At 43.9% G+C, this 16256-nt stretch overlaps 1 protein-coding gene across 1 annotated transcript in view; it reads right to left on the reverse strand.

Moving 5' to 3' along the window:
* NARS2 (asparaginyl-tRNA synthetase 2, mitochondrial) overlaps positions 1-16256 on the reverse strand; it is a 103353-nt gene that overhangs the window by 52702 nt on the left and 34395 nt on the right. Inside the window, exon 11 of the mRNA XM_077451380.1 lies at positions 15660-15726. Coding sequence (XP_077307506.1) covers positions 15660-15726 — 67 coding nt within the window. The remainder of the gene's footprint in view (positions 1-15659; positions 15727-16256) is intronic.

Genomic DNA, 16256 nt, shown 5'->3' on the forward strand with positions numbered 1-16256 from the left:
GGAGCCAATGGGGCGACACGCACTGGGAGCCAATGGGTGACATATACTGGCCAAATGGACGACACGCACTGGGAGCAACTGGGGCGACACGCACTGGGAGCAACGGGGGCGACACGCACTGGGAGCAACGGGGGCGACACGCACTGGGAGCAACTGGGGCGACACGCACTGGGAGCAACTGGGGCGACACGCACTGGGAGCAACTGGGGCGACACGCACTGGGAGCCATTGGACAACATGTACTGGCCAATGGACGACATGTGCTGGCCAATGGACATCATGTTCCGGGAGCCATTGACTACACCTGGCTAAGATGTCTTAGATTAGAAGCTGTAATGAGCAGGCCTTTGATTCCTCCTGTGTTAAATTGTATTGTAACTGTACTATTTGCCCCGTGTTGTAAAGCGTTGCATAAACTACCGCTATATAAAACCTGTATAATAATACTTGTCAGAAGCTATTAAGCAAATCAGTTTATTACCTTAAGCAGAACTTCAAGCAGGTAGCCAAATACACATACAAAATATACATGGGAGCCATTTACATGCCAAAGGATTTGTATTTCTGTCCATACAGTCCTTATATTGACACAGCTCTACCGCACAGCACAGCCCTGTCTGGTGGAAAAGGGGAGTCCTGATTTTTCTCTGCTGCGGTTGAGTAATACTTAAGGCCTTATATAGCTTGAAGGTGCAGGAATTGGGGGGGGGGGTCGGAGGCGTGAAGGTGCAGGAATTGGGGGGGGATCGGAGGCGTGAAGGTGCAGGAATTGGGGGGGGGATCGGAGGCGTGAAGGTGCAGGAATTGGGGGGGGATCGGAGGCGTGAAGGTGCAGGAATTGGGGGGGGGATCGGAGGCGTGAAGGTGCAGGAATTGGGGGGGATCGGAGGCGTGAAGGTGCAGAAATTGGGGGGGGATCGGAGGCGTAAAGGTGCAGGAATTGGGGGGGATCGGAGGCGTGAAGGTGCAGGAATTGGGGGGATCGGAGGCGTGAAGGTGCAGGAATTGAGGGGGATCGGAGGCGTGAAGGTGCAGGAATTTGGGGGGGGGATCGGAGGCGTGAAGGTGCAGGAATTGGGGGGGGATCGGAGGCGTGAAGGTGCAGGAATTGGGGGGGATCGGAGGCGTGAAGGTGCAGGAATTGGGGGGATCGGAGGCGTGAAGGTGCAGAAATTGGGGGGATCGGAGGCGTGAAGGTGCAGCAATTGGGGGGATCGGAGGCATAAAGGTGCAGGAATTGGGGGGATCGGAGGCATAAAGGTGCAGGAATTGGGGGGATCGGAGGTATAAAGGTGAAGGAATTGGGGTGATCTGAAGTGTGAAGCTGCAGAAATTGGGTCAGGGTGTAAGGAATTGGGAATGATATGGGGTGAGAAGGTGCAGGAACTGGGGAGATCTGAGGTGTGAAGGTGCAGGAACTAGTGAAATCTGAAGGGTGAAGGTGCAGGAATTAGGGAGATCTGAGGTGTGAAGGCGCAAGAATTGGGGTGATATGAAGGTGCAGAAAATGGGTTCGGGTGTAAGGAATTGGGACTGATCTGGGGTGTGAAGGTGCAGGAATTGGGGTGATCTGATGGGTGAAGGTACAGGAACTGGGGTGATCTGAGGTGTGAAGATGCAGGAATTGGGTGATCTGAGGTGTGAAAGTGCAAGAATTGGGGTGATGTGAAGGGTGAAGGTGCAGAAATTGGGTCGGGGTGTAAGGAATTGGGACTGATATGGGGTGTGAATTGGGGAGATCTGAGGCGTGAAGGTGAAGGAATTGTGGCGATCTGAGGGGTGAAGGAATTGGGGAGATCTGAGGGGTGAAGGAATTGGGGAGATCTGAGGGGTGAAGGAATTAGGGAGATCTGAGGGGTGAAGGAATTGGGGAGATCTGAGGGGTGAAGGTGCAGGAAGTGGGATGATGTGAAGGGTGAAGGAATTGGGGTGATCTGAGGTGTGAAAGTGCAAGAATTGGGGTGATGTGAAGGTGCAGGAATTGGGGTGATCTGAGTTTTCAAGTTTTTTTTTTTTTTTTGTTTCACAAATTTTATTGAGTGAACCAGAGCATGAAATACAACATAGTAGACAAACATATACTGTCACATATTGTACATGTGATAATAGTAGAGTACAGTTATATAAAAAAAAAATATTCATGTAGATAGTACAATATATATATATGAACAAATCAGCATAATATTCCATCATAATACTGAAGGACAAATGGTAATTTGGCTAACTGTACCCAATGTAGGGGGGGAGGTATAGGGGGTGGGGGGGAAGGGTGAGGGGTGTAGGGTGAGAATGGGGAAAGAAAAAAAAGATAAAGAAAAAAAAAAGAAAAAAAAAAAAAGAGAATGGGGGGGGGGGGGGGGGGGGGGAGGGAAACAGTACAGTGAGAAAAGTACTTATAATTACAAAATGTATTTCAGTTCTGTCTGAGTTTATCTCTTATAGAAGTAATTTTCTAATGGTTTACAATTGATTTATATTCCTGAGTGCTTTTATATTCTATCCATGCATGCCAGGTTGCAAAGAATTTAGTAATTTTTTCCTGAGATATACTTATAAGTTCTTCAATCTGCTCTATGTTGTTGATTCTCCGAAACCATTCCTTTTTCGTTGGAATGGCCTCGGAGCGCCAGTGGACGGGGATACAATGACGTGCCGCGTTGACCATAAACATTGGCAGTGATTTCAGATACATTTTCTTGGGGATGTCATTCAAGTGAAGGAGGTATTGTGCCGCGTTAAAGATCAAGTGTTCTGGGGAGATTTTGTTGATTGTTTCGTGAACCTCCATCCAGAAGGTCTGGATTAAGGGGCAGGACCACCACACATGGAGCATCGAGCCCTCTTCTTGTTTGCATCTCCAGCATTTTTCTGAGGATGTGGGGGAGAACTTGTGTATAATAGAGGGGGTCCTATACCATCTGGACAAGATTTTGTAGCTACATTCCTGGGTAGCTACATTTAGAGACCCTTTGTGTGCGTAAATATATAGTTTTTCCCATTGTTTTTCGGATATTGAGATATCAAGGTCTCTTTCCCAATGTTCACATGTTTTGATGGGCAAATCGGGTGCCCCTTCAAATAGTGAGTTATAAATGATTGATATAATATGTATGTGGGTCTTTCTTCATACAAAGGTCTTCAACAGTCATTGGGGGTTTCGTCCAAAGATGTGTTGTCTGTCTGTTGGTCAAGAAGTGTCTAATTTGAATATAGTTCCAATGGGGTATTTGGAAGGGTGTTATAATGTCATGGAGGTCTTCTCTAGAGAGTATTTTCCCATTTTTGAAGAAATGTTTGGCGAGGATTTCTTTATGTGGCCAATTGAGTGAAAGAAAGTTTCTGTCTAGTCCTGGTGGGAAGTCAGGGTTATTTCTCAGAGGTGTGAGAGGGCTATACCAAGGGGTGGGAATTTTGGATTTGAATGTGTTGTGAAAAATTTCTAACGTGGGTCCAACTAGGGGGTGCGTTTTGATGTGATTAGGGTGGTGTTTAGGGTGGATCCACGGGAGCGACTTAATTGGGGAGGTAAACTGAGATTGCTCTAGCGTCACCCAGTCCTTAACAGCTTGTTGAATATTCCAGTCTACTATACGGGATAAGAGTGTTGCTTGGTGGTATTTCCTAAGATCAGGGAGAGCTATACCACCCTTGTGTTTAGGAAGGTTTAGTCTGGCAAACTTTATTCTGGGGTTTTTGCGCCTCCATATAAACATGGAGCACGCTTTACGAAAGGCTGTAAAAAAGGATGGTGGCACTCTGATGGGGATAGTTTGCATGACGTATAGGTATCTGGGTAAGATTGTCATTTTTATTAGCGAGGCCCTACCAAACCACGAGATGTTTAGGGCGTTCCATCTTCTCAGATCGTCTCGTGTTTCTTTTAGAATGGGTATATAGTTTAATTGGTATAGTTTTTTTAAATCTGAGGGGATTTCGATGCCCAAATATGTGATGCTCTTTTCAGCCCAGATAAATGGGTGATTTTTCTTACAGAGTTCTACAGAGCTTGGCTGCAAGGTGATATTAAGAGCGTTAGATTTGGAGTGGTTGATTTTTAGATTGGAAAGAAGATGGAAATGTTCCAGGTCTTTGAGGAGGTTAGGCAAGGATGTGTGAGGTTCCGATAGGAAGAGTAGCATATCATCTGCGAATGCTGCAACTTTGTAGGTGTTATTTTGGATTTCTATTCCCTTAATGTCATTATTTGCTCTGATTCTATTTAATAGTGGTTCTAGAGTGAGGACAAATAGGAGTGGGGAGAGTGGGCATCCTTGTCGGGTGCCATTTCGTAGATTGAAGGCGTCGATAGGTGGTTGTTTACACGAACTCGTGCAGTCGGATTGGAATATAATACATTAATGTAAGATCTCATTTGGGGTAGTATTCCTATATTGTTCAATACTGCATCTATGAAATCCCATGCCACCCTATCGAACGCCTTCTCTGCGTCGAGGGAGAGAAAGAATCCTTGTTTTTGTTTTGAAGTTAACCAGTGACTAATGTTTAAGGCTTTGGTCGTGTTGTCTCTTCCCTCTCTGCCAGGAATAAAGCCCACTTGGTCTAGGGTAATTAGGGATGTTAGTAAAGGTAGTATTCTGTTTGCTAAAATTTTCGCATAAAGTTTTACATCGACGTTAATTAAGGAATCGGCCTATAGTTTGTGACCTGGGTGATGTCCTTGCCTTCCTTGGGTATTACAGTTATATGGGCTTCTAGTAGTTGTTTGGGGGGGTGTTTCTCGGAGTGTAGAGATTGAAAAGATTTCAGAAATTGAGGTTTTAGTATTTCGATGAAGGTCTTGTAATATTGTAGGGGTAATCCATCAGGGCCTGGGGCTTTCCCTATTTTCATTTCTTTTATAGCTTTGTCTAACTCCGTGCCAGAGATCGGTTCTTCAAGTTTCTGGGCAGTAGCGTCTGAGATTCGGGGTGGGCTATATTTACTTAAAAATTCTTGGATAAGGTTGGCTCTTAGGTCTGAATTTAGCGGACTCTTGGGATTGGAAGGGATATTATAAAGAGATTGATAATATAATTCGAATTGTTTTGCAATCTCCACATTCGAGGATTGTAATTTACCTTGTTTGTCCATTATTTGGTGGATTGTTGCTGAGATTTTTTTGTTTTGTACTGCTTTAGCGAGCAGTCTCCCACTCTTGTTTCCTTGCTCATAGTATATCTTGTGTCTTAAGATATATTGCCTTTTGGTTTTGATATTTAACTCATCTGCGAGTAGTTTCCTCGCGTTTGTAAGCTCCTCAAATGTTGAGATTGCAATAGTTCTCTTATGTGTTGTTTCAAGATTGTGGATAAGCGCTATCAATGAATTTATTTTGGATTGTTTTTCTTTCTTTATTTTGGCTAGTTTTTTTATAAATTCTCCTCTAATAACACATTTCTGTGCCTCCCACTGTGTAATTGATGAGGTTTCTCCGTTATCATTACGTGCGAAGTAATCTTTTAGTGTTTCATTAAACTCTGAAATATCTTTGGGATCTTTCAATATGGAAGTGTTCAGTCTCCATGTTTTTGTGCTAGTGTTTTTTTCTGGGAAGGTTAGAGTCATGGTGATTGGGTGATGATCTGAAATGGTCATTGGTTCGATAGTACTGTTAGTCAGGAGGGATAGGTCTGATTGTGTCATAAAGAAGTAATCTATTCTTGAATATTTTTGATGAACGCTGGAAAAGAATGTGAAGTCCTTGGCTTGGGGATTGAGAGTTCTCCAGGAGTCGTGTAGCATAAGGTTTTGTAGCTGAATTTTAATTTGTTTTAATGCTCTATATGGAAGGCTCGATGCTCCACTCGAGGTGTCTATTGCGGGGTTTAGCGGGATGTTAAAGTCTCCCCCTAGGATGAGAATACCCGACGCGAATGTCGTTAATAGGTCTTTGATTTTACGGAAAAAGGCTACCTGTTTAGAGTTTGGAGCATATATATTTGCAATAGTGATGGGGTGGTGGCCAAGTTTACCTTTTAGAAATATAAATCTGCCTCCAGGATCAGTCATAGAGTCTTGGAGTTGGAATGATGTCTGTTTGGAAATCAAAATTGAGACCCCTTTTGTTTTCCCTTCGGGGTTTGTGGCATGGTAGGCAAATGGGAATCTTTTGTCTTGTAATTTCGGGAATTTTTCGGTTTTGAAATGTGTTTCTTGGATACATATGATATTTGCTTTGTGTTTGTGGAATTCGTTGAGTAGTTTGGTCCTTTTTTCAGGTATGTTAAGTCCTTTGGCATTAATTGAGAGAAGTTTGATCATTAGTGGAGTGGTATTCTGTTTACAGTTAGTCATCTTAGAGTTTGGGTGTATACTTCTAGGTGAATGGGTATGTTTCCAAAAAAAAAAAAAAAAACGGGGGGGGTAAAGGGTGATACGGGTGGGGGGGAGGGATGAGTGAAGGGGGTTAGACCGGGGGTAGAGATAGACCTGCTAGTCTACCCTATTAGGGATCCAGTTTGTTCAAAGAGCAAAGGTGGTTGCCCTTTGTGTGAGAACGGGGACTACTCAGGGCTCAATGGATGCTTGTGATTGCTAAATGATTAGCGGTATACTAAAAAGAAAGAAGTTTTTCCTCTTCTCTGTTGTTAGTTTCTTTCTTTCTTTTTTCTTTGTAAGATTTCTCTTCTTGCTATGGAATAACTTCCTGCACTCGGGAGAAGTCAATTGAGATAATGCTTAATTAGATTAGGGCGTTTTCTTGATAAATTGGGCCAGGGTAGTGGTTGGTATTAGGCCTATTATCCATTAGAAAGTTTCATGGGTGGGTTACTGTATTTTAGCCCTTAATGTATAAATGAAGAGCCACGACAGGGCAGAAACAGTGAGGGTGTACCAAGACATATAGCTTGAAAGAGACAATAAAGTATTTCAAGTGTCTACAAAAATCTAGTGGAGCGGTTGATTAGCCTTTGGTAAGAGGCATTTTGTCTAACCTATGAGAGGTTTGTGTCAGGTGTACCTTGTATTAAGAACAGTATACCAACAATGTGTCTCTCCTAACGGAAAATAGGAGGGTGAAAGATTGGTTGCAATCTGACGTCTAAAATATATACCGTCGACCTTCCGAGGGGGAGGAGATCTCCCTCAGTCTTATCGCCATAAATAACAACTCTATAAGAATTCTGAACTTTAAACAATTTTAACCCGCATCAACAATGCATGTATCTTGATCATCTTATACTCATTTCTATTACCAAGATAAACATATCTACGGTATTGAGAACACACACATACGAACAATCTATATTATGTAAAGACCTAGCTAGTAGGCTGTGTTCTGAACAATAAGTATGTTAACTTTAGAATGCCAGAAAAATGGCATTTTGCGACCTTGACCCCAAATTGTAATTACGGTCAAAGCGACAACAAGACTATCTGTTAAAACATTGAATTAACTTGAAGAATTTTAAATTCTAACTTTTTACTCTTCCCCACTCTATTCTCCCCTTCCCCCCCTCCTCCCTTGGTATTGCACCATATCTTTAAAGAATGATTAAGTGATCTACAACTTGGTTGATCAGGGATGTTTAGAAACTATGTTACAGTAAAGAAGATGCTCATTACTGTAGTGCCTCAAAATGTCAGCACTGGGGGGGATGAGGGGTACTAATAGGCTAACTTTGTGAGATTATCTATTCATATATCAGGTCTGTATGGATCAAAGCAGGTAGGCATAGAGGAAATGTATCCCTCTTACTCTTTTGTGACCCCTCTCCTGCCCTTCAATCCTCTCAAAAAGTCTCTTACCAAGTTTTCTTTGAAATGTCCTTCTTTGCAGGAGGGAGGGAGTTATAAGACAGGATACAAAGGGGAAAAAGGTGATCAGAAAAAAAGGTGAGAACAGAGCGGAGGAAGAAAGAAAACAGAAAAGGGTATTAGAAGCGCAGAGTAGGCAAAGTCACATTTTATGAGAACTTCTAGAGGTTTGACTTATCATGGAGGGTATGAGATCAAGTGTCCATTTGTTCTCGGTGATCTCGGTGATCTATGCGGTCTCTGCGTCTGGGTGGGGAGATTCCAGGACTTCTTTGGAAAGCATTTCTTCTGTTGTAGTGCGGAGACGGTGATCTGCGGCGACGGTCTCTATTTCTTTGGGTTCTTGGAGTGAGGTTGTTGGAAATCGCTATCCACGATTCGCTCGGTGTGAAGGAGCTATACCAGTCCGGTACTTCAATTCTGGGGAGATCCAGGGCTTCGGCAAATGACTGTAGGTCTTCTGGTGTGCGCAACAGCGCTGTGTGGCCTCTCCACGTGGCAGATAGGCAAAAGGGGAATTTCCACCTGTATGGAATGCCTCTGGTGCGCAGCTGTTCTGTGATCGGGCGTAAGGCTTTGCGTTGCTGCAGCGTGATATTTGATAGGTCTTGGTACAGTTTGATTTCATTTCCATTAAAGATGATTCTGCCTTTTTCTCTCGCTTTTTTAAGAATCGCTTCCTTCAGAGGGAAATTGACCAGGCAGCAAATTATGTCTCTAGGTGGATCATCATCTCTACCTCTGGGCCGCAGAGCTCTGTGGATCCTTTCAAATTCAATAGGGGAGTCAGGGGGTCTGTCCAGGATGTCATTAAATAGTGCAGCAGCAGTCTGCTCTACTGGGTTTTGATCAGTCATTTCTGGGACACCTCTGATTCTAATATTGTGTCTCCTCCCCCTATTGTCCAAATCTTCAATGCGGCGGTGCATATCTATAATGTGATTTAGATGTATGTCAGCGTTTTTTTGTACTTGCCTTATTGCTTCTGCCTGATGGGCTGAGGCTTGCTCCATTGCTCCAGTTCTTGCTGCTATGCCTTGTATGTCAGCTCTTATTTCATTGATGGCAGCGGAAAAGGAGGCTTTTATGTCCATAGACATAGCTTGAAGGTTGGCCTGAAGGTCTGCCAGGCTGAACGATTGGGGCTGGAGAGATTCTTGTCTCTGTGGTCCGTTCGCTCCGTTCGCGGTGTCCGCGATGGTCGTGGAGCCGCCGGGCGGCATGGATGTCTTAGGCGAGGCCGCGGCTTTGGGGCCTTCTCCGTGCGATGTGCGTAACATCGCCGGGATGCTAACTGGCGGCTGCTGCTGATGCTCCATTAGTGCCTGAGGCGATGGGGAGCTCCGATCCGCTGATCCCTGGCGTGGGTGACTTTGGATTAGCCCTGATTGAGGTAGATTGTTCTCCCGAGTGCTGGAGCTCAGGGATTAGGCATCCATCTTCGTCCGGAGTTAGGCCACGCCCCCTTTCAAGTTTATACATTGGGCTGATCAGAGATCATTAGGGCGGACCATGCTTTAGTTAGCCATGCACTAGTTAGCCATTGCAAGCTAGCAATAAAATTGAAAACAGACTTACTGGCAGAAAGAGTCCCCGATATCAGAGACACCGGGACTTGGAAGCGAAGGTGCAATATGAAGTTTCCCAACTATATGACTACAAGGGGTATGTAGGAGACGGAAAACTCTCCATATTAGTACACGTCCCAGCTCATGTTTATGGGTAAAATATGACAACAAAAAAAAGGAACCCAAAAGGATTCCTAAAAACACCAATGACAAGATATTCTCGGAAGACAACTATAAGTGGTTTTAATAGGAAGGCCGACTTTATACAACTCTAAACCCCATAACTCTGTGGGAGTCAGCCTGTCCTCCACACCTACTGTGCTGAGCAAGGGAAATGCTGTTTTCTCAAATACAAAAACATCAGAGAGAAAAACAATTACGGGGAAACTAAACCTTATCATGGAAAATTTCATCATGAAAAAAAAAAATAACAAAAAATAAAAAATAAAAACGCATGCACTCCCACGTCCTCACCCCTTTCACTTTTATTAGTATAAAGCAAAGCAGCACAAATGACAGTTGAATAAAACATGTGATATGTGCGCTCTTACCTTTCTAAATATTTGCATATTCTGTTAGAGTATGCACTGCATAGGCAGAAGGGTGAAACTGCCATTTCCCTGCTGCAGCTTTGTACCTTCCTGTGTCGCCTGTCCCCTGGTGGACATTGAACAAGCCCCATCCAACCGCAGATCTTCCATGTTCTCTCTTCCTTTCCCTAAACCAGTGCTTCCCAACCCAGGTCCTCCAGTACTGCCAACATGCATTGTTTTAGGAATTTCCCTTTAAAAAAGGAGGTCATCAATACCAAACCATTTACATTTAAAGCCCCTGTGCACAGTCAAGGAAATCCTGAAAACATGACCTGTTGGGGGGGGAAGGAGAGGACTACATTTGGGAACCACTGCCCTAAAAACACGCCCCCCAACATGGCACCCAGGGCCTGAAAACTGGATAGCTTTGCAGCACTGTGCAATGGGATAAAGCTTGATTGGCACACAGCGCAGACCTCCCTCCCCACACTAGATTGTCCTCTGTGGTGTAAAAAAAGTCTGGGGAAGATAGTAAAAATATTTCAAGCCATTCTACTAGCGGTTCTTGGATAAATTATACTGGACTCATTTTACATCAGCATATTACATGAACGTAGCATGCATGCACTGGTGCCTCGGCGGGGCAAGGTACATACATTGCGGTTCATTACCAAAAAAAGTTGCAGTTCCAAGCTTCAGTCTGATGTGGTGCATTAGCAGCCTTTTCAAATGCACTAGCTGCTTTAATGCAAAACACATTAACCACTTAAGCCCCGGACTATTTGGCTGGCCAAAGACCAGAGCGCGTTTTTTTTGCGATTCGGCACTGCGTCGCTTTAACTGACAATTGTGCAGTTGTGCAACATGGCTCCCAAACAAAATGGACGTCCTTTTTTCCCCATAGAGCTTTCATTTGGTGGTATTTGAGCACCTCTGCGCTTTTTATTTTTTGTGCTATAAACCAAAAAATAGCAACAACTTTGAACAAAACGCAATATTTTTACATTTTTTTGTATAGTAAATATCCCCCAAAAATATATAAAACATTTTTTTTCCCTCAGTTTAGGCTGATACATATTCTTCTACATATTTTTCGTAAAAATAAATAAAATCGCAATTAGCGTTTATTGATTGGTTTGCCCAAAAGTTATAGCATCTACAAAATAGGGGATAGTTTTATGCCATTTTGTACTTAAAAATCTCCATAGGCGATGTTTTAAAATTTAGCAGTTTAGAGTTACAGAGGAGGTCTAGGTTTACATTTGCGGGCGTGATTTACGTACAGAAAAACCTTGGTTTGAGAGTAACTTGGTTTGAGAGCGTTTTGTAAGACAAGCAAAATTTTATAATAAAATTTGACTTGCTATACAAGTGATGACTTGATATACAAGTAGTGTCATGTCACAACTGAGTATAAAAGAGAAGAGAGGCGCCTCTAAGTGTAGCAATATGGTTACACGTAACCACTTGCCGACCAGCCACCGCAGTTGTACTGCGGCAGAATGGCTGGGCGAAGCGACGTTATGTTACGTCACTTTGCCCTGCGGCCACTAGGGGCCCGCGCTGCTCGCCCCCGGAGCCGATGTGAGTGCCCGGCGGTCACGATCACCGCCGGGCTCCCGCGATCGCAGCTGGCACATGGAGAACCAGGATGTGTGTGTGTGTAAACACACAGTTTCCGGTTCTCTGATGGGGGAAGAGACTGATCGTCTGTTCATACAGAGGCATGAACAGCGATCTGTCATCTCCCCTACACAGTCCCCTCCCCCTTTCAGTTAAATTCACTTAAGGATTGTATTGTTAACGGTGTTCCTTTCAACCGTCACATTTTTGGAGGGATTAAATGTCAAAACCAGGCACCCACTCCCACTTCTGGGTAAGATCGCAGCACAACCATTGCTATGATCTACGTAATTTCAGGGCCCTCCCTCTTCCCCATGCCGTCTTCCTAGAAGACAGCGGGACCATTCAGAAAGCGCAGCGCACGTCGTGCATGCGCAGTAGGAAACAGGTTGTGAAGCCACAAGGCCTCACTTCCTGTTTCCCTTAGTAAGGATGCCGTTTGTTTACACGCCCGCCAGAATGTGTAATGGAAGTGATGTTTGGTCGCCACCATCTTGCTACACCCCACACTCCTCCACAGTAAGGATAGGGGGCAAGCGGACATCTTGTTACACCCACTGGAATTTTTCATTTGACACTTTTTTATTAACTATAAACTGAGTTTATATTGTGAAATACAGTACTTAGAACTCTGTTTGACTGTTTAGATGTTGAATTCTAAAAGCAGAGAACTTCTGTCCGATTAGCAAACATGTGAGATCAGCGGGCTTGCCGCTGCTTTTAAAATTAAACATCCAGACTGAGTTCTATCTACTGTATTTCACTATATAAACTCAGTTTGCTGTTAAAAATAAGCACAAAATGCAAAACTCCGGTGGGTGTAACAAGATGTCCGCTTGCCACCTTCTTAATGTATCCTTACTGTGGAGGAGTGCGGGGTGTAGCAAGAGGGTGGCGACGAAATGTCCCTTCCGTTACACATTCTGACGGGTCGCCTAATCTGACGAAACGCCGGCGCCTGCACCCGAGAGCCGATGGACGAAACGGATGGGGTTCCGACATCGCAGGATTCCAGGACAGGTAAGTGTCCTTATATTAAAAGTCAGCAGCTACAGTATTTGTAGCTGCTGACTTTTTTTTTTTTTTTTAATACAGGATGGAACTCTGCTTTAAGAATCGACTTAGTTTAGCTTTACTTTAAGTATTCTCATGGTTTCTTTCCATCTTCCTTACTATCTCTTCTGATTTTCCAAGTAATTCCTCAGCTGGCTCAGGGAGGGATTGGGAAGAGTCGGCAACAGCAATTACATTTTCTATATCATAACTGGGTTCCTGTTGACTTTAACATGCAAATGTTATGTAACAGATCAGTTTCCAGGAAACACTCCATAGGAAGTGCCTTATGTGTACAAGACGTAAACTTTGTTCTTATAATTGTTCTTTCAAAATTCTCAGTAAAGATCATTGGAAACAAAGAACATCGGTCCCATGCCGGACAGAAGGAGGTCTTATAGAGGGACAAAATTATGAAAATATCACAAGCCGCCAAAAATAAAGCAACGGGCACAAAGGATGTATGTGTCCAGGACAAGAGACATCATTATCACGGGTGGTCACAGCGGCCAGGAATAGCAGTACATTAAAAGTAGATGTACAGTATCTCACAAAAGTGAGTACACCCCTCACATGTTTGTAAATATTTTATTCTATCTTTTCATGTGACAACACTGAAGAAATGACACTTTGCTACAATGTAAAGTAGTGAGTGTACAGCTTGTATAACAGTGTCAATTTTCTGTCCCCTCAACACACAGCCATTAATGTCTAAACCGCTGGTAACAAAAGTGAGCACACCCCTAAGTGAAAATGTCCAAATTGTGCCCAATTAGCAGTTTTCCCTCCCTCGGTGTCATGTGACTCATTAGTAAAACAAGGTCTCAGGTGTGAATGGGGAGCAGGTGTGATAAATTTGGTGTTATCGCTCTCACTCTCTCATACTGGTCACTGGAAGTTGAACATGACACCTCATGGCAAAGAACTCTGAGGATCTGAAAAAAAGAATTGTTGCTCTACATAAAGATGGCCTAGGCTATAAGATGATTGCCAAGACCCTGAAACTGAGCTGCAGCCCGATGGCCAAGACCATACATCGGTTTAACAGGACAGGTTCCACTCAGAACAGGCCTCGCCATGGTCGACCAAAGAAGTTAAGTGCACGTGCTCAGTGTCATTTCCAGAGGTTGTCTTTGGGAAATAGACATATTAGTGCTGCCAGCATTGCTGCAGAGGTTGAAGGGGGGGGGGGGGGGGTCAGCCTGTCAGTGCTCAGACCATACGCCGCACACTGCATCAAATTGGTCTGCATGGCTGTTGTCCCAGAAGGAAGCCTCTTCTAAAGATGATGCACAAGAAAGACCACAAACAGTTTGCTGAAGACAAGCAGACTAAGGACATGGATTACTGGAACCATGTCCTGTGGTCTGATGAGACCAAGATAAACTTATTTAGTTCAGATGGTGTGAAGTGTGTGTGGCGGCAACCAGGTGAGGAGTACAAAGACAAGTGTGTCTTGTCTGCAGTCAAGCATGGTGGTGGGAGTGTCATAGTCTCGGGCTGCATGAGTGCTGCCAGCACTGGGGAGCTACAATTCATTGAGGGAATCATGAATACCAACATGTACTGTGACATACTGAAGCAGAGCATGATGCCACTGCCTTGCCAAAGAAGCTGAGGGTAAAGGTGATGGACTGGCCAAGCATGTCTCCAAATCGAAACCCGATTAAGCATCTGTGGGGCATCCTCAAACAGAAGGTGGAGGAGCGCAAAATCTCTAACATCCACCAGCTGATGTCGTCATGGAGGAGTGGAAGAGGACTCCAGTGGTAATCTGTGAAGCTCTGGTGAACTCCATGCCCATGAGGGTTAAGGCAGTGCTGGAAAATAATGGTGGCCACACAAAATATTGACACTTTGGGCCCAATTTGGACATTTTCACTTAGGGGTGTACTCACTTTTGGTGCTAGAGGTTTTTCACCAATCCTCTTCTCGGGTCCCTCACCAGCGCCCCTGGCTCCTCCCTCCTGCCCCCACAGCAAGCAGCTTGCTATGGGGGCACCAGAGCTGAGCCGCTGCTCCGTGTGATACGGAGCCTGTAAGAGATTGCAGATATATGTAAAAAACACACACATAGTGTATGTATGTGTGTGTGTGTGTGTGTGTGTGTGTGTGTGTGTGTGTGTGTGTACACACACACACACACACACATATATGTACATACATACATACACACACTCTCACACTATAGATATTATATACGAGGGGATGATATTGAGATGTGCATTTGTGTTACAGCTCATATTCACCTATTCATATACTGAGACATCTAGGGCCATTTACCTTCACCCATGCCATGTCTGCTGCCCGATTGTCCCCTGGTTGTGGTCGGCCTTTCCCCCTCAGCTCCCATACCATGCATCCATCACTGCCACCCCTGGGGGAATCCAGCAATTGGTACTCTCTGGCTGTATCGGTTGGCGAGTAAGTTTTTTTTTTTTTTCCCCTGGCCCCTCTTACCAGTCACATCAAATATTCATCACATATACATATTGTATATATATATATATATATATATATATATATATATATATATATATATATATATATATATATATATATATATATATATATATATATATATATTTTTAGGATACATCAAACATGCATCTCCCCCTGAGGAAGCGAGCAACAGTCTTGCAGAAACGCGTCAGTTCTTTTGATTCCTGTGCATACTGTATGACATTCATTAATTTTATCATGTGCAATCTTGTTGGCTCAGCAATTGTTTACATTACCCATGTATGTATACCATCTTTGAATAAATATTTTTTACTGCATTTACTTGTTACTTAGTGGCTAAACTGTGCTTACCTCATTTAAAGTTCCAGGGCGACTTCTTGTATATAATAGGACAGGTCACATGGTGCAGAACACACAGAAATCTGGGTCCTGCTTTCTATCTAAGCTTGCCGTGTGCCTGGGGGCATATAAACTGGAGAGTGTCCCAGCTAGCCAGGGGACTTTTCCAGGTCACCAAGGGGCCCCCGGTGACCCGGATAATGTCAGCCCCGCTTTATGCGACAACATTTATAATACAAATTTGTAGAAATGGAATACTTTTTGACTTGAAACCAACATTATGCCAAGTCTGCATCACCAAACCTTTCTCAGCGTCACCCACCTCTGTGCTGTGCCGGAAGGTGTCCGGAGCTTTCCGTAGAATTTCTATTGCTTCTGTGTAAGACATTCTGTAAAAGTAAAAAAACTTGCTTAAGGGTAATTGACATTCTTTTTTTAACCATATATATTTATTAATTAATATAATAGGAATAAAAGTGACACTTTTGGACCGCCCACTGTCGTTATATATGTCGGTACTTTGAAGAGGAATATCGTTGTTATGGCTGTAGCTAGCTGCCATAACCCCGGTATGCTCTTCTTTGGCCGGCAGTCCAGTTTCAGATAAAAGTGGTCTCTGCGGCAGATTTGCCGCAAGATCACTTTTATCGGCGGCGGGAGAGGGCCGCCACCCTGCTCCGGTACCCTCCGCCGCTTACAGGAGCCGTCAGCAGCGGCGGAGGCAATCGGATCTTCACCCTTGCCGAGTATGGAAACGAGTAAGGGGAAAATGGCCCCCCCACCCGTCTCCATATCATTGCAGGGCAGAAGCGACGTCAAAATGTCACTTCCGCCCATAGCTCTTAAAGGGCCATTTTTATTTTATTTTTTTTAGTATTTTTTAAATGACAATTTTTTATTGCATTTTAGTGTAAATATG

This window comes from Lithobates pipiens, unplaced genomic scaffold (genome assembly GCF_037356315.1).
Source record: "Lithobates pipiens isolate NorthernLeopardFrog02 unplaced genomic scaffold, aLitPip1_a1.2 Scaffold_23, whole genome shotgun sequence".
Taxonomy (NCBI): Eukaryota; Metazoa; Chordata; class Amphibia; order Anura; family Ranidae; genus Lithobates; species Lithobates pipiens.